General features: G+C 40.3%; 1 protein-coding gene across 1 annotated transcript; it reads right to left on the bottom strand.

Annotated features, from left to right (window-relative positions):
• Positions 1-9,696: 9,696 nt before the first annotated feature.
• Positions 9,697-13,089, bottom strand: MUR3 (Exostosin family protein). Its single transcript, XM_086823047.1, has one exon. It carries the CDS (start codon positions 11,974-11,976, stop codon positions 10,309-10,311), a length of 1,668 nt encoding a protein of 555 aa, XP_086679173.1. The 5' UTR covers positions 11,977-13,089; the 3' UTR covers positions 9,697-10,308.
• Between the last annotated feature and the right edge of the window lie 6,070 nt (positions 13,090-19,159).

The following is a 19,159-nucleotide window of genomic DNA, read 5'->3' as shown; positions in this document are numbered from 1 at the left end:
ATGTTATAATATGTGCATGCTTAGTAGATTACTTTCTTCCAATTATCATTGCTTCTCGCTCTCAAGAAGATGAGAAATCACACACATCTTACTAGTACTAGTGCCTTTTTTACTTCTAGACATTAGCTTGAATTCCATGACATTATGCCATGATGAGTGGACACCTTTATTAATCTGACAAGATAATTGATCTCCAACTTTCTTGTGCTGCTTCTAGGGATCCAAGAATTGAAATGATGGGCAATGTAAGCAAAACTTAGGCTTCACACCAATATAATTTAACTAGGGGAATCTATCCATTACCTCTAGCTATTCTTCAGTAATATTTCCCCTTGTTTGCACATGAGAAGGCATGCTTGTTGTTGTTAGCTAGGATGTAATAAATCAAACCATTGAATAAATTCCATGGTATTACTTGTCCTTTTGAATCAAGTTGGGAAATAGAAATTAATTCCTCTCAAGGCTCTCATGTGACCACCTTGTTAGCATGTAGCCTTTTCTATATGTGCTTGCATGCCCACGTGCTACTTGCTTACTCCCGCATTGATGGGCCTTTACATTGATCCTTGGAACTTTCCTTGTTTCCCTAACAAAAGTGGAAATAAACACATACATCCATTACCCCATTTGTGCTAAATTGTGGTCTTGGACATGGGTCACTTATGCTACACATGCTCCTTTGATATCTTGGGTGTCACCTCATTAGCATTGTTAATAAGCTCTTTAACCTCTAAACCTATTTTTCCTTCATGCTGCTTATGAGCGTATAGTGGTGTTGTAAAGAGGCTTAGGGATCTTAAAGAGATCAAGGAGGTGGTAAATTCTAACTCCTCAAACATAGTCTTCAACTACACCACTTTGAATTGTAACCAGTTGTGAGGGATTGCCAAATTATCCCGTGTTTCATTTTATGTTACTTCTTCCTTTGTTTCTACTTTGTCTTGTTCACCTCTGGTTTACCTTTTTCTCTTTTAATATGATTTTTTCCTCTTTTTATCTTTATTTGCTTGGTTTTCTCATCTTTTAAGCTTCTTATAATTTCTTGGTTTTCTGTCTTTGTTTGCTTGGTTTTCTCATCTTTTAAACTTCTCACAATTTGTTTTCCACTGTGTCTCTCTCCTCTGCCACCTGGATATATCTCTTTGCTCCCTTCTATTGCTTCATCTTTCTTGTCCCATTTCTCTTTATTTTCTTCTTATTTCCTCTTCTTCCCTCTTTCTTTTCATTTTCCATGATTTTCTTATCTTTATCTTCTATTGTCGTTTTTCTTGTTTGTGAGGGATTGCCAAACTATTGCATGTTTCTTTTTTCCCTTTGTCGTCCTTTGCTTATCCTTGCTTTGTCTTGTTTACCTTTACTCTATTTTTTCTCTTTTACTTTGCACCTTCTCACTTTTCCTTCTTTGTTTGCTTTGTTTCCTCATATTTTTAGCTTCTCATAATTGATTTTTCTTTTGCCTTCTTCTCTCACTTTTTATTAACTCTTGTTCTCTCCTTTCCTTGGATAGCTCTCTTTGCACCCCTCTATTGCTTCTCTTTTTCTCACTATTACTTCCATTTTTCTTGCCCCACTTCTCTTTAATAACTTCTTATTTTCTCTTTTTCATTTTCTTTCTTCTCCTTCTTCATGGTTTTTAATGTTTAAATGTTCTATTTTCTTTTCTCCCACTTATTGTTCTCCCCCTTGGTTGGTCTTAGGTTTGTTGTATAAAGGCATTTTGGCTTTGAGTTTTATTGGTGTGTGTGTGTGTGTACGTGTGCACATGCATGCATGTGTGTGTGTGTGTCATACACACATACAAACACATATATACATATGTGTATGTGTATGTGTATGTGTAGGCGTAGGTGTATGTGTATGTGTATGTGTATGTGTGTGTGTGTGTGTGTGTGTGTTCACACACACACACACACACACATATATATATACACATGTATTGTAATGAAGTGGTGGACACATGAGTGTGGACACAAAGTGTACATAGTAAAGGGCCAAGCATAAGGTGGAATAGGCCAAGGGGCCAAGAGTAAGTGGGGAACATAGGCTTATAGGCCAAAGGCCAAGGAGGGTGGACATTAATAAGTGTGTGAAAAGGGAGACATGGTATATAGGCCAATGTGAATTACTAATCATAATTAACTCATACTAATCAAGATACAATGTATATTGAAACTAACCCCCTTACTTGCAAGTTTGGAGTACTTTGAACATACAATTTGAACATACAATGTATATTGAAACTAACCCCCTTACTTGTAAGTTTTTTTGTGGTTGAGTATGTGTTATTTGGTCGTAAATGGATGTTTGCTGCCCAAGCACCATTGTGCTTTGCTAGCGATAGGGTAATCATGATGGTCAATGATACAAAGTTGACAATACCATACTGCACGGAAGAGGATCCAACCCTAATGGATTTTTATGATGCTGAACGTAAAAATTTAAAAGCCTCTTCCACAGAGGTCCCTCTAGACAATGCACTGCCAGCTCAATCAAAGACCAACTCCAAGAAAGCATCTACCCCTTCAGCTCCATCCTCGCCAACAAAGTCCAATACCACAACCTCGCAATCAGCAGATATTCCTGAAAAAGTTTCCCAAGCGCAACCATCTATGTCTAAAAAGGAACTCAAATAAAAAGCCTCGACCTCGACAACTCTTTGTTTACCACCCTCACCACAGGAGACGACTGCATGCTCAAAAGCCTCAACATCATCATTGACAGCTACTCCACAAGAGACTCTAGCCTCATCATCAACAATGCTTATGAGTCTCAAACCCATAACCTTCCACTTCCACTAAAAAGAAAACTCCACCAAGACAACCAAATTCAAGATATCTTAATGGTATCAAAATGTGGGTGGAGAAGCAACTACTTGTAGCCCAAGGCTACTCCAATCCGATTTGGGTGCCTCGATCATCAATGCCTCTTACTCAATGCAGCATCATTCAGAGGCTAAGGAAAACTAAAAGTACTTCACAAAACAGCGTCCCACAAAAGCCTGTGCAAGTTTCTCAAAGAACTCTGGCAACTCAACAAGTGTGGGTACCAAAAAGTTTACTGCAAGCACAAGGGTACTACCAAGGTAATACCAAAGCTTAGATTCCCAAGTGCATCAAAAAGTTCTCTTAGCATACACAAAGAAAGAAACCTCAACAAAAAAAGCATTAACCACCAATTTATAATGTTCATCAAAGTTGGGTGCTTGTGCACGTGCTTCAACAAGGATACTATGATGATAATCCCATCATATGGTTGCCAAAATTGATCAAAGTGAAGACAGGCTCACCACACTGACTACAACCCCAATGGCTTCACCTAAGATTCGACAAGAATGGAGGCCCAAGCAACACCAAGCAAACCACTCAACCCCTCTCGTACATTTAGCACCTACACAAGAGCTTGTGTATTCAATCAACCCCAATGGTAACCAACCAGAAGCTGTATCGACTGCCTCGACAACACTTGAACCACAAATTCAAGAATCAATTCCCACATCTGCAATGGAGACTTAAGAGTGCATCAAAGACAAACTCACAATGTTCTTTTCACCCCTCTTGATGTGAAGCATAAGTGTAGAAGCTACGTGGCAGCCTTAAAAACCTATTCTCTCATAAAGGAGAGGAGCCAAAAGAGCCTGTTGCTCGCAAGGTGGTAGCCAATCAAAAAAAAAAAAGGAAGAAGAAGAAAAGAAAAGAAATTTTTTTAAAAAAACACACGAGTCACACAAATGGCCTACCTTAAAAAAAATTAGTAGAATATCCCAAGCAACTCCCAACGCTCTTCACTAGCCATTACATTTGTGTTAAGCTTATAGCTTACTATTCTTTTGACTGAGTTAATGTAGCAGCTGCTCTATGAGTACATATCCATACTCATGCACGAGAGGACATTTGCACCAAAGCCTCACCATCGACAACTTCCAGGTACATCTTTGGATGGGGGGGAGCATGGTGGGCGAAAGCCTGGTCAATGGTACAACCCATCACCTTGAACTTTCCTTCAAATTGCAAACCTCTCGGAATGAGACTAGAGTCTTCACAACACAATGATATATAATCCTCATGAAAATATCTATCTAAGCCTTGCAAGCCGATGTAATTCTTTCAAGCCTCGCCAACGAGTGGCTACTTCAACTAGAGCAATTCAATAAGAGTCTATGCGATACAATTCTTGTACTCCATGCATATCTGCTTAATAAAGCACTTAAATATACATAAAAGCATAAGCAGAACATGGGATTCTAGAAGCATGTAGGAACAAGTCCTACTCAACAACATTTGGCAAGAATCCTATCACTAAAAGGGACTTCATCATCAAAGGCCAAATTATTCACATGATCAATGTTGCTTCAATGAATCAAATCAAGAACTGAGAATCATAATCTAGTTCTGATGATTTTGTCTACGTTCCTCCGGATCCTTCCTTCTCTTCTCCCCCATTATTAACATCTCTTAGTTTCGCAACTAATACAAAATCCCATGTAACTCTGCTTATGATTGCCAAAAAACAAAGTGAGCAAAAAATATAAACAAAAAAAGGCCCACAAAAATATAAAAATGTAATCATTCACAAATACCCCAATCCCCCCACCCCATTAGGAATTTCTGCTAGCCTCTAACCTTTTCATTTACTAACTAACCTTTCTTATTCCTTCCGGAGGAACAAGGATCATTGAACGTCACTCAACATCAAAAGCTCTCAACTTGTCAATTCTCCCCACACAAAGATCTTCAACGTGATCACAAAGACGCAATCGGCATAAGGAAGAGGGAAATGTTAACCCATTCTTAGGGTTAACAAGAGCTACTACCATTATCTTATATCAAGGAGTCAAGGTAGATACACCAAAAGGTCATACATTCAAGCTATGAAGCAATGGTGTCCAAATCTACAACTTGGACGGGTGCCTGTAATGATCCTATGTAATACTTATGGCGATTCCCGCTTCAAGAGCATGTGGTAGTAAGTTAGGATGAAGTCTCAAGTGATGTACTTCATGGATATATTATGAGAGTAGTCATTGTAATAGCATTAGGCCTCTTATAACCCTAAAAGTGGATGGTCGGCCATAATTTAAGTGAGTGTGAACACTTATGGCCATGTATATAAGTGAATATCTCTTATAATACAAGGACTCTCCCATTGTGCAATAGAGTCTTGCTCTTGCTCTCTCTAATACATGCTAGTGAATGATGTGAGGTGAGAGGAGGGACGAGCACACATAGTGCAATGCGGCGGTGTGACAACGCTTGTGGGAGACGTAGTGGAATTGCTTTTCCAAGGAGTTATAAAGCTTGGAGACCTCAAGGGTTACGAGTTCGGCCATTGGAAAGATCCTCATATGATAGTTGCGGTTCACCAAGTAATCTCTTGTTGGATGTGTTTCAAGAAGGGTTAGGGTGAGCCATAACAGTGGTTGTCTGGATGTTGTTCAACTCTAGTTGGTGCTTAGGGCTTTGAGAAATTTTTTCCTCTTGTGGTGAGAAGCTTTTGGTAGGAAGACCACCTTAGGCACCACTCCACAACTTGCTAGAATAACTACCGCAAGGCAGACTTGTTGAAGTAGTTTGTCCCTATAGATTGAGCATGAATTGAAGATGGGAGAGTGTTTTATGCAAAGGAAGCATGGTGAATCAGTAAATCAACCCTGACTATTTCTTCCATTTTTGGAAGTTTTTTCTCATGCTCCCAAGTACTATCTCTCGCAATCAAAGTAGATTAAGTGATTTGTGGATGGTTTGAAACCATCCTTACATGTATATGTTCCTGCACATCGACCTTGAACTTTTGAACGATTCGTCTTTACTATTACGACCCTCAAGATAGGTAGGAGAGTTCCAAGTCAGGGACTCAGCATAGCATGGGCAATAGAAAGGCAAAGACAAGGGTGGCCAGTTTTAAGGCCAAGGATGATAAGGACAAGGCAGGTGATGCCTCGGTGACTTGCCTCACCCCTGAAGAGCATCATGCCAATATGGTTGGTGGACAATGCTTTTATCGTGACTCCACACTGAGCATATTGGAAGGGACTGCCCGAAGAACATGAAGAAACAAAATGACAAGGAAAAGGAGAAGTGCAAGGAGAACGAGCTTGTATCTATAACACTGGCACCATCTACCCCCCCTCTCGCACCCACTAGTACCAGAATTGCTCTTCACTTAACCCGATCTAGGTTGATCTTGGGTCTTTAACTAGCATGATATGTGATGTGCCAAATTCATAGACATATAGTGTCCATACTCTTTGATGGAGGAGCCTCAAAGGACATCATCTGAGACTGTGTGGTTGAGCTGTTGAAGTTACCTACCATGGTAGACACCAATGGCGTAGTCCTAGCCATTACCATGAAGGGCAAGCAAAAGAAATCGAGCTAGTTGCAAAGATATTGGAGAATGCCTCGTTGGATGTTGGGGAGTTTTGCGTCGGAAGTTCAAGGTGGCATATTTGGCTCAGGTGGATATTATTCTAGGCTACAAGGTTGTATGATCATGCAGGTGTGGTCTATCACAAGGAATAGAGGTTGACATACAGATGCTTCTTAGAGGTTGGTCAAGAAGAAGGATGGGAGTATGCATCTATGTGTGGACTATCAGGCACTCAATAAGCCCACTCTCAAAAACAAGTTTCTACTACCTCGCATTAACAACTTGTTGGATTAGTTCGCACAAACGAATTGGTTTAGTAAGATGCATCTAAAATTCAGATACCATCAGGTTTGCAAACATCTAGATTATATTCAGAAGATAGCTTTCCAAAATTTGTTTGGTTTGTTCGAGTTTCTTTGGGTTAACGAATGCCCCGGCTACCTTGAGTAGGATCATGATATCTCAGATCTTCCAATCTGTCATTGGGATATTCATCATTGTCTTCTTGGATGATAACTTGTTCTTTAGCAAGACTAAAGATGAGCATGGGAAGCATGTGGGGAGACGGCCTTGAGGTTGATTGATACCCATAATTTGTGGCTTCACCCTCAAAAGACAATCTTCAATGGTCAAAATTTCTTTTTGGAACATTATCTCGGAGGATGGAATCTCGATGGATCTAGAGAAGATTGAGGCCATTTTTTGTGGCCCATACTCGAAAATGTGCATGAGCTTTGTGGATTTCTTGGCCTTACCATCTTCTATCGATGTTTTGTAGAGCATTAGGCACAAGCGACCAATCCTTTGACAAATGCTACAAAGGAGGAATGCGAGTATTGTTGGACTCTAGTTGAGCATGCCTGTTTTGAGAAGCTCAAGGTGATTATGTTATCTGCTCTTGTTCTCCGATTGTCAGATTTGGATGAGCCCTTCACGGTTTTTTGCGAGCCAATGTCAATTCCGCCATTCTCCAATTGTCGAATTTGGATGAGCCCTTCACAATTTTCTATGAGCACTGTTGCAATAGCATGGCACCCTTTTGCCTACGAGAGGTGAAAGCTCTGTAGTGCTGAGTTGCGGTATTGCATGTATGAATAGAAGTTGCTTGTAGTGGTGCATGCCGTTCGAAAGTGGTGCCACTATTTGATTGGCTCAAAGATTCAGATCCGTGTGGATCACCATTCTCTCAAATATTTGCTGACACAATCATAGGATGACTTCTTTCCTTGCGAGTTACTGTGGTGGCATCTTCTTTACTTTTCAGATTGATTATTTGCATATGCCCATGATACTCCACAAACATCAGATGTATGCTCCAATGGCTTGGTAACTCCAGCGTGAAGACTCCATCACTGAGCTTCTTGATAATCTTGAGTGGACTTTTCTTCTTCGGAGCTAGTTTGGAAACAACTTCCCCACAGGACAGGTGTCTGGTCCTCACCTAGAAGGCTTTGTGCCCCAATACAAACCATTTGGGTGGCCCAATTCGACGGTGTACAGTACACCCCCACTACCCTTGCTTTGCCTAGTTGGTAGAACTAGCATGGCAATCCCAGAGTTATCAGTGAGGTTGCATTGCAAACAAATGGCATGACGCATCAAACTCTCACCCCTCCTGCCCCCACGGGCACCCTGTCACTCTATTCTTCTGGCTACCGATGGCATCATGACTTTCAGTAGGCTCCTCAATGACCACAAAGAGGTTTGACGGCATAAACTACTGCCCCTACTCACACAAGACCGCCATGGCACTCACTTCATCACTCGGGCCATGAAGTCAGGCCCTGCCACACCTTGAGGCTCAAGATATCATCAGCAACCTCACCACTTGGCATGTTTAGCAGACATGAAGCTGGAGCCAGGGATACGACAGAGGGTGCTCCCACACAACCATTAATAGGCCCACTCGTAGTGCCAGTGGCACATCAAATTCACGTGCTCCAGTACCGCTCAGTATGCCTTCAAGGCAACGGATCTGGAGCTCAAGACCTTACCTGTCCAGGGGATCAAGTGGGATCAGATGTTACAGGCCGGTTCTTCCCTATCATGTACTCTCCCTCCCATGGCAGCCAGCCATGGAGGGAGCCCCCCTTCTCAGTCTTGTAAGTTACCATAAGGTTGTAATCCGTTTACCCTGATAGAATCTCTTTTGAATGAAAGAAGGATCTATTTTTCCCGTCTTTATAATGCATGGGACCCTCCGAACTGCAACCAAGCATTAACAACCAGTCACAGCAACATTTGTGCCTGCATTCAAGTCTTTAATGAGTGCCAATGACTGAAAAGACAGGAGCAACCAAGCTTTCATCATCATCACCTTGAGGATTGTTATGGAGGAAGCACACTCCCATGCTAAATAAGTCTATTGCTATTCTCAAGATAAATCCTTTTGACACTGCCGAGTTCCTACATGCCACAAACTTGGTTATCTGATTAAAACATAGAGCTGCATGCACTCATATGCTTCGGTGCTATCTCTGCATCTTTGAAGAAAGCTAGATTGGGTTGAGTATGAACCATAACTCATTTATAATGAAGCAATTGTTTACATAATCAAAATGATAACTCTCGTCACTGTTGCAGGGGCCTCTTCGAAGAAAGCTAGATTGGGTGCAATTCATCTCATACCGAGCATGCAAACAGGCCATGGTCAGGGTTTCTAATAAACTACCAAAATTATACAAGCAATAACTGGAGGAACATATACCATAAGTTATTTCACGAACTTAACAAAAACCAGTGTGACCTTGACTCCATGAGAATCTACTCACAAAGCTTCAAATCATCAATTCCATCATGCATAGCATAGACTACATGTCACGTGCCATAACATCCCCACTCACGTCATCAGTGCCCAAGAGGAGGTGCAGGTTCATGCTAAAGATGTCACCTAAGTAGACAAGTCTTCATAGATAAACTATCAAACTGAGTTTCTATCACTTCTTCTGAGATGAGGGGCAGACTCATCCATGGTGAAGTGGCACACTAAGAGCGTGCCGCTTTGGATAGAAAGAAAAAATATAAAGACTTCAATTAATAACTGGTGATGCTTGATCTTCAAATTGGTGGTCAGCTTTATTCAACGCGCATAGTATCAAGTCAGTATAAAATGCAAGATTATTCTTCTATCATACAGGATGAAATTGGGTGACAATTGTTTGGTCGAAGATATTCTCTCCTGATCCTGCTTTGCTGGTCCAGTAGCACTGAAAATCAGTCTGGTGGCAAACATCTTTCTTTAGCTAGATGCATATTAAATCATGTTCCTAATATACAACCTGCACAACTGATAGCCAACAACTCGTGGACATAACAGCTTGAGGACAGAATGCTAAAGAAGTCTCAATAAGTGGTTAAAATATACACAAGAAATGCCTTAAATGCACATCAGAAGAATGTCACAGTCTGGCATAGCAGTGATCTTTCCTCGTGATTACATCCTGCGGCAATACATAAACATCATCTGCAAATTTGGCTTTTGTAGAAAAACACTAAGATCTGCTCTAAATGAAAGTGTAGAATCATCTCAAATAAGAAGTTTACAATACCCATGCAGAAGAAAAAGCAACAAATCCTCTTAACCACCTGTCAGTCAAAAGAAAATGGATTGTGACAAAGGACCCGGAAAGAATAGAGTTTATAGCAGCGCACTTCAAATTAGTTGAAACATGAGCATGGACCATTGAGAGATGAAAGCGGATACACAGAAGATCCACAAGTCTTATGCCTACAGGACACAGTGCCAACCTGCATATGTTGTGAAACAGAGGAGGGCTACTTAAGCCACGTTGCCTCCTAAAAAGCATTAAAAATGCAGCTCCACCTTCCTTCATAGGAATAAATTTTTGTGCTTGCTTAACAATGACTGTAGTTGGCACCAAGTGAATAAAATATCCTCCTTGCTAGGTCGGTAACTTGAACAGAAGGGCAGGTGAATGCAGATTATTGTGTGCTCAGAGTGTCATGCTCACCATTGCGTCTCTCCCCTTCCCATTGCCGCACCTCTCTTTGACTTAGCTTCAGATCTGACTCTCTGATGTCCTCTGCATCCTTCCCTACCACTGACACAAAGTCATCCCTTCCCTCCATTACGCGCATTCTCAGGTCGGTCACTTTGTCTATGAGAGCCTGAACTGTGAGATCAAAAGCATCCTTGAACTTAGTCAGCCGATGCCGTGGATCGTTATACACCAGCCCTGGGATCAAGCGTATTACTTCCTCTCTCATTTCCTGAACTTCAGCTGGAGAAAACTTGAGCAGCACCTGCTCAATGCTTACATTTCCACTCCTAACATTCTCCTCAGAAATGAACACAGAGTACTTGCTATGATTCTGTGGAAGATGCCATACATACTGAGTATATGCCGAGTGACGATGGAAAAAGACAGGTATACACCCAGAAATCATGGAGTCAAATATAGAGCGGCGGGTATAGGAGTCACCCTGTGGCTGCAAGCAAAAGACCGACTCCTGAAACAGCTTCATAACAACACTTGGCACATGACACTTGCTCTCACCTCTGTCACACTCTAGAAGGTTGCAAAACTTTGAAACCTTACATTGGTCCATGATCTGACCACGTATAGACGTAGCAAGCTCTGGACGAGGGGCTCCAGCAAAGGAAAAAAGGGCAGGCCTGTTTGCAATTCTGACGCGATCTTGCCACTCAAGAATGTCACTGTCACGGGAAGGATGGAAATAGGTTGGGTAGGGGATGCCAAAGTCATTCTTGTGGTAAGGGCTTGCTTCAACCATCAACATAGACATGTTCATTACCTCAGAGATGTAAAGAAGTTTGTTGCCCCAATCACTGTTATCATCAGTCAATCGCCGGAAATCCCAGGTGATCCGACCGCCTATGACAAAATGATCACGGCCTCCCATGACCTTCCATTCAGGCCTGCTTCTCAGCCAGCCTGCCAATCTCAGAGGTCCAGCATCCCGTACAGAAACATTAGCTCCCCATAGGTGCCGAGCTATGTCCAGGCCTGCATAGAAGGGCACATACAAAGCAGCTGCTTTGCCAGAGTCACTGGTCAAGCATTCATACTGCTTCATCCTATTGTGGAAGATCACATCCACTGCAAACTGATTTGTAGCAAACCAGCCACTGCTGGGAAGAGATCCCTCGGGATCTGCTAGCACAGGGCCCAGGCCTGCATTCTCTGTGTATTTACACATATTGGTCCAAGGGTTTAGCTGTCGGCAGTTATCGAGTAGCTCCTGGTTGAATTCTGCGGGGAGGTCGTGCATGAAGACATACTTTCCAGCGCAGGGGTCACTCCTGTTGTTGATGGAGGCTAGGGCACGCCAGAAGGGCTGAAGGGAAGGGGGTGATCGCTTGGGGATCTGAGTAGCAGTAGACAGGCTTTGAGGTGGAGCATTGGCCACGTTGCTTCGAAGCGACTCCGATCTCTTGGAATGGTGAAGCAGAGGAGAGTCTTCTGTGGCGATGGAGATGTGGGTTGCCGATGAGTCCTTATGTGTTACGATGGAAAAATGGAAGACGAAGAGCAACCACCAGAGACCGATTGCGCACAGGACGAGAAAGCAACGGGAGTAGAGGCGAGAGAGAGACCAGGAGGGCTTCTCCATTCTCCGTCGATGCATAGAAGAGAGGGCGGGCAGAGATGCGGCACCGACAGAAGCAAGGGGCAAGAAAACCTCGACAGGGCGAAGATTTTACCTTAATTTGGATGGTTGTGCAGTGGATTCCGGTGCTGCCCGAGCAAAATCTACCCTAATAAACAGCTGAGAGAGCTAGCGGCTATGGGAGCAAACAATCAAGCAGCAAGAGCAAAATCTACCATGATACACAGCTGAGCGAGACAGCGGCTATGCAGAAAACAATCAAGCCAAAGTCTACCGTAATACAAACCTGAGCGAGCCAGCTGCCATGGCAGCAAGCAATCAAAGCAGCGAGAGCGCCGAGTGCGTCGTGAGAGTACAAAAAAGGGGGAAAAACGCGCACGCACACACAAAGAGTGCGTGTAGGGGTGGGACAAGGACGCCTACCTATGCAGTGTTTGTGCGATCGTCAAGCAAGGTGTCCACCATTTTGTGCAGATCTCTCGTTGACAGAAACTCCAGCGAGAGAGGCGCTGTCGGCAAGAATGAAGCAGCAGGTTCCAAGAAGGGCGCGGGGTCAGCTCGCTGCTCCACCTCAAGCACGCACAAGCACCTCCCGTCGACTGTCTCCTTCGAAACATCTCGCTTTTATGGTTGGGTATGCTCTCCGTCCCCCCACCCCTCTAAAAAAACCTCCATCCCAAGAAATGCCTCATTACCTAGGTTTTCTTTTTGAAGGCCCAATTACACATACTTGTTATTTGGTCATTTCTGGAAATTTTTATTAATTTCATGAGTTTTATTACTGAAAGGACTAGAACCCCCCAATTTTTGAAAGCTTCAAACTCAAAACTTTAAGTTTTTTGTTGAATTTTGAAGGTCCCATTACTCAAGTTTTTTTTTTTGCACCAATTGTTAAGCACCACCACACATTTGAAAGGCCTACAACCCCTCTCTCTCTCTCTCTCTCTCTCCCTCTCTCCCTCTCTCTCTCTCTCTCTCTCTATCTCAAATGTCATCATTTGCACTGCACAAGTCGAAGTTGGCAAGGTCGATGCCTCATTCTCCCCCTTGCTAAGTAGTTGAATTAATAACAACGGGTTCAACTTTGAACAAGAGCACTAGCCCTTGTAAGTGCATGACACATTGTTTGGAAATCATGGTTTGAAGTACACACTAACAACATCTATAAGTGCCCATGGATGTATCAAAGAATGCAACAAACGGGACAAGAAAAGGTTGAATAAGCAATGTTGCATGTCCATCTTGCAATGTCGTCATCGTTGATCACTATTCGCAAATATCTGCCATACAAAGTTGGCACCTCAATCACCGAAAATTTAGACATGTTAGCACTTGGAATTTTCTTTCAATAGAAAATAGACATATCGATCATTCCAAAAGCACTACAATACTATAAAAAGTTCACCCGTCGCTAGTGCACAATTTAAAAAATTATTCTCTTTGCTCCCAATACGTATGACAGTTGAGAAATGGCTAGCCCAAATCCATTTCCAACTCCATCCAGCACATGCCTAAGTGAGGGATCCCTCCTAGACATGTTTGCATGATGCTTTTATTGTTTTTTTAGTATTACATATAGTATATCTTTTTCACAACTTCCTTTTGGAAAAACTTGTAAATATGTGACTCGAATGAGCTCCCACATGTCTAAAATCTTTAAAAAAGGACCAATGTGCTAGTTGTCACTTTTAGTTTTTTTAATTAAAGTCAAGCAAAGTCGGTGTAGCAAGTCCAATACCTATTGGAACATGACTTTTTCCTTTAAAGGCTACACAAACAAATTATGCAAAAAGGAGTAAGGCTTTCTACTCAAGGGTAGAGGGTCTAAGTTAAGGACAAGGGTCTAAGTTAAGGCCACTATAGAATGTGTAACGTTAATGAGTGAGGTAATAACTTATTTTTAAATCTCAAAAGCATTGAGTCACTAGCAAGGTTCTCCCAAAGAATGTTTCAAGCGATGATATTATTTAAACTTTATTGGATTGCTTAGAGCAATGGGGGCCAATCCATTGATAGAATTGGGGGATATTTAAAAAATGCAAATGGTCAGCATCTTACTAGTACTAAAGTATCCAATCATGTTTTGATGCATTGCCAAAATTGTCTTTTCTCTCCATTTTTAAGAATTTTATGTACTCCATTTGGGAACAGGTGTATCTATCCTAAAACATGGTAATAGAAGGGAAGATTTTCTTGGAGATTTCTTATTCTCACACCGAAAGGGTTTGCACAACTCACACCATCTCTTCCACATGTACACACATGCTAGCATAGACAAGAGAAATTGCTAAATGAACATGCACTAATATTTTCATCAAAGCACCATGTCATCAACTTTTTCATGAGTGCTAGTGAGAAAGAGTCTCATGTCATGGGCATCAAGTCTTTAAATTTAATAAAAACTTTTATACAAGTTTTTTCTTGAGTGTAGACAAATTTCCTTTACACTCGGGTGAGTGAGGGTTACAAGAAAATTCTTGTCTCATCGGCCAAAAAAAAAAAAGGCATCCAAGTGCTTAAGCAAAGCTACAAGACTATTAATGACATCTAGGAATTAAAATAGAAACAATGACATCAAAGCAACTTAAAAGATAATTATTATATTGACTTTTAATTCCCTCTTTAGGAATCCAAGGTATGGGCTAGCAAGCTTTGAAGTGGTGAACAATGATATTTTTCTTCCATCCCCTTGTGAGGTGTTGAGCTATTGTTATATTTCATAAGGTTTCATGACCATGCAACTAGATAAAATTTGGCAAATGTGTAAAATATGCATCCATGATAATGAAATGATAGAAGCCGTAATTTAAATTTCAAGTCAAGAGAATTTTATATTAATCCTCTTGACATGCACTTTTTTAGCATTTCCCATATGTTTTTCAATCCTCTTAAAACATGCTCTTTTTTGGAAAAAGAATTTTATATTAATCCTCTTGAGATGCTCTTTTTTGGCACTTCCCATATGCTTTTCAAATCAGGCAATCATAAATCAAACCCTCCTTCACCTTGCACCGCCTCACTAACTCCAAAAAAAAAAATTTACATTTTTTTTAAATATGAAACTTTCAAAAGGGAACCATGCTTAGTAAGCTTTTAAAAAGCATGCAAGCATCCATGAGCAACTTTGCTTTCTATTGTTATTTTTATCTTGTTTTATTATTTAGATAAAGTAGTCCATACTACTTACATGGCATGTGGTGGTGTGTGGCTTCTCTTTGTTTAGATAAAGTAGTCCATACTACTTACTACATGGCATGTGGTGGTGTGTGGCTTCTCTTTGTTTCCTTTATACTGGTGTTTCAAAAAAGCCATTTTAATGTGTTGAGAGTGGTACCTTCTAATACGATTGAGATATGTTCTAAGAGTGCAAAGAGAGTCGAGGGGAGGGAGGGGGAGATGAACTAGAGAGGCATTGTTGTCACTATTGACAGGTATCAAGAATTAGTTTCTAAGAAGCTCTCGATCCCGCACTCCACCTTAAACAAGCACCTCTCAAGTTTGTCCTTTAATACTAAAATCATCAAATTTTTACAATGTTCTACTAGAGAAATTTCTATTCCGCAAACTTTACTCAATTGTTTAGAGAGAGAGCCCAATTCATTGTTGGTAGCCTTAGGGGAGAAAAAATACAAAGTAAGATTAGTTTATTATCATCACTAACTCCGTCTTTGAGCATTCTAAGGAGGAGTATAGTAGTCCAAAAAATGGGAGAGAGACAATTGCATAGAGATTTCTCATTTTTAACACCAAAAGTTTTTACACTACTCACCAACTTTCACATGCACACACACTCTAAAATGTATGAAGTTGTCGTAAAAGCGCTTGCACCACTCACACCAACTTTCACATGCACACACATGATAAATGTACAAAGAGGTCATAAAATGACCATGTAATAACATTTTCATTGTTGAGAAAAAGAGATCCATGTCATGATCATGAGACATCATGAGACTTATGTCAAGTCTTTGAAATTTTTTTATAAGAAGTGACGTAATTCTTTTATAAACATTTTGTATAGACAAGTTCTCTGTTTTACTCCTACTCATTAGGCCTTCAAGAAGAAAATGATTGTCTCATTATAACAATTGCAACAAGAAAAAGAAGGATAAATCTATCCAATTGCTTGAGCTAAAGGCACCTAGAATTCAAAATAGAAACTTAAAGATAATTATTCCACCTGGGTTTTCATGCACTCTTTAGGAATCTGATGTGAGGGTGTAGCTCACAATATCTTTGGAGTCATTAAAGATGTAATGTTTCTTTAGGAGGAGGTCTTTAGGAATCCAATGTGTGGGCCTCTCCCACAAAAACTTTGGGATTATCATTGACAAGAGGAGTTTTTTACTAAAACATGCTACTAGCACACACATACCTATCCCAAGATTTGTGATCACTAGTTGTGTGATTGGCTACATTATTGTGGTGGGCTAAACAAGGTCTAGGGTGGTCCAATGGGCCTACTTGTTTCTCTATCTTATAGATGTCACCTAGAATAGCTAGCACCTCACTAATGTGAATTACATTGGACCTACTCATTTCTCCGCTTCTAGTTGTACGTAGAAAAGCTAGCACCTCACTAATGTGTTTGTTAAGTAGCACCACAAATTTACTTGCTCCTACTCTTACCAGTCTTATCCCTCTTACCCTTTTTCCTCCTACCTACTCTAGTTAATCTTAATGTGTTCGTTCCTAGATTCTTTCGCTTCAAGCAGTTTTGGAGAATCAAGCAACAAAGTCTATTCTACTCTCCTCTTTCCTTCTTCCATAAGGGCTATGCCTCCTTGTGCATACTCCTTCTCCAAGTCATGCAAGCCATTGGGATACATACAACCTCTCTCATAATTTCACCCTCCTATGATCCTAACACTTCCTTAAGCTATCTTCTTTTCTTCCTGCTATGAGATTGATGGGGCATAAAGTTTACGAATGATTTTAGTCATGGATATGGTGGAAATTTGATGCTAGAGAGACCATGAGGAATATATTCTAACTAAGGCACATGTGGTTACCTCGCTCTTAGAGTAAAGATCTTGAGCTTATAGCCCACCTTTTTAAGTTGCCATTTTACTATCACATTATGTCATATCGTTTGCCATAATTTCTCCTTTTTTCACATTTGACACTATGCTCCACACACATTGTTCTACCCCTTGTGTTGATTATGATTAGCCAATTCACTTTTGTTACTTTGAATTCAATGGTGAGATTCTAGTGCTTGGTAGTAGTTGTTGTTGAGATGGTCCATGCGACCTTATCTTAATTTCTTCTTTGAGTTCCATGCCATCTTAAGAAATGATTGTGGGCTTGTGTTGTTGTTGGGAGAAGAAAAAAAGGAATCCTAGTGAGTTTGATGGAATCAAACTCACTAGGATTCATGTCTTTATAAGGGCTCTCTAATATGTTGTTAAGTGGTTTTTGCTCTTACCTCCTTAAGCTATTTGCCGAATGCGAGTAGTTGTTTGATGTTGACAATGCAACGTCCTCTTGTGTGAGAAGCTTTCTTTCCTCTTTCATTAGAGCAATTTGTTGAATATGAGTGGTTGTTTGATGTTAAAGATGCAACCTCCTCTTGTGGGAAGCTTGCTTTCGTCTTTCCTTTTAGCTTCCTTGGGTTTTTGAGCTCCAAGCCACCTCTTAAAGTAAGCTCACTCTCTCTCACACATTGTCTCAAAGCACAAGCACGTAATGTAGCAAGAAAGGAAAGCTCACTTGTTAATCTCAAAAGCTCAATTTTATTATTGGGAGAGTTTTTTAATCAAGCCTCAAAATTCACTTTTATACAAGGTTATGGTGTGTGCACTCGCAAAATCCACTCCTTTTAAGTGGACACACTAATGTGTCCACGTAAAAATCACTTATATAGGTGGTGTGTCCACACACCCTAATGTGTCCACACTAAGGTGTCCTCCCTGGTTTCTAGTTTACTACATGTGGCTCTAGGCACCTAACTCTCACATATTACACATGAAGCATAAAATTAGGGTTGCCTTATAATCATGGCACCACCTACAAAGAAGTTACGAATGGAGTAACAGTTGCACACAAACATGTCTAACGGCGGACTCAATCAGATTTTCAGTGAGAAGCTGAACAAGAACAACTTCCATGCTTGAAAGCTGCTTGTTGACATATGATTATAATTAAAATTAGATGTATATAATCTATCATGCAATTAGAAACATATGCATCATTTTTCCTCAATTGTGTTTAACACACTTTTTGAATTTTTACCTGTACAAATCGAACGTGTTTTGTGTCAACATACAAATGTAAATGTTTGGGGGCTAGATCTTATCCACATATATAGATAGAAATGTTTGACAAACCAAATGAAAACAATATCAATAAAAGTTGACATTTATAATTCTCTGCATGCTATTGTATTTAGAATATTTATGTACTTTTTAAAATTATCATCATACACGTAGGTAAGGTATCAATAATATATGGATAAGCATCATACAGTGATCCTTATGAATTGCCACATATCACATATAGTGACTAGTCCATATGATTTACCATGTATCACATAGTGATTAGCCTATGTGATTTATCATGTGTCACATAGTGATTAGTCCCCGTACGATTTACTGCATGTTAAACTATGATTTGTCTATGAAAAAGATACAATCCACTATAGATGATGTAATGTTTGAAATTATTTACATATAGTTAGAATGGTATGGCATGCACAATAGTAGTTTTATTTTGAGATTTGTAATAAAATGTGAGTTTTTGTGCAAGTTTTTTGGGTTTCTTTTTATGCAAACACTATATGAACACCTAATTTTACTTTAAATTTAAATTAATTAGCATAATCTCTTTGGAATTTTCATACTATCTGTCAATTGATATAGGAGGCATCTTTGTACCTATCTCCATTGGCCAAGAAATCATAAACTTCTTCACTCCATGTTTAAATAATAGACTATGTAAAAGATTATCATCCATTCTTACCAATTCCTCAAAATGGTCACTCAAGGGTAGGTGATCTACATACCCATGCTAAAATCCTTTGTAAAAATTAATTATAGTGAAACATAACTCCAAAAGGATCAACAACCATCACAAAATTCTTTCAGTTGCATAAGGGGTACAATAAATCTTGATGATGATAATGAATATAATATGTTAACTAAGAGATTGTGCCAGAGATTCTTTACTACTTATACCCTTCTTGCTTCAGTGGGTAATGTGG

Source organism: Cibotium barometz, chromosome 29, assembly GCF_041138505.1.
Source record: "Cibotium barometz isolate CiBa-2024 chromosome 29, ASM4113850v1, whole genome shotgun sequence".
NCBI lineage: Eukaryota > Viridiplantae > Streptophyta > Polypodiopsida > Cyatheales > Cibotiaceae > Cibotium > Cibotium barometz.
Note: the sequence above shows the minus strand (reverse complement) of the source record. Positions and strands in the feature narration are given on the sequence as shown.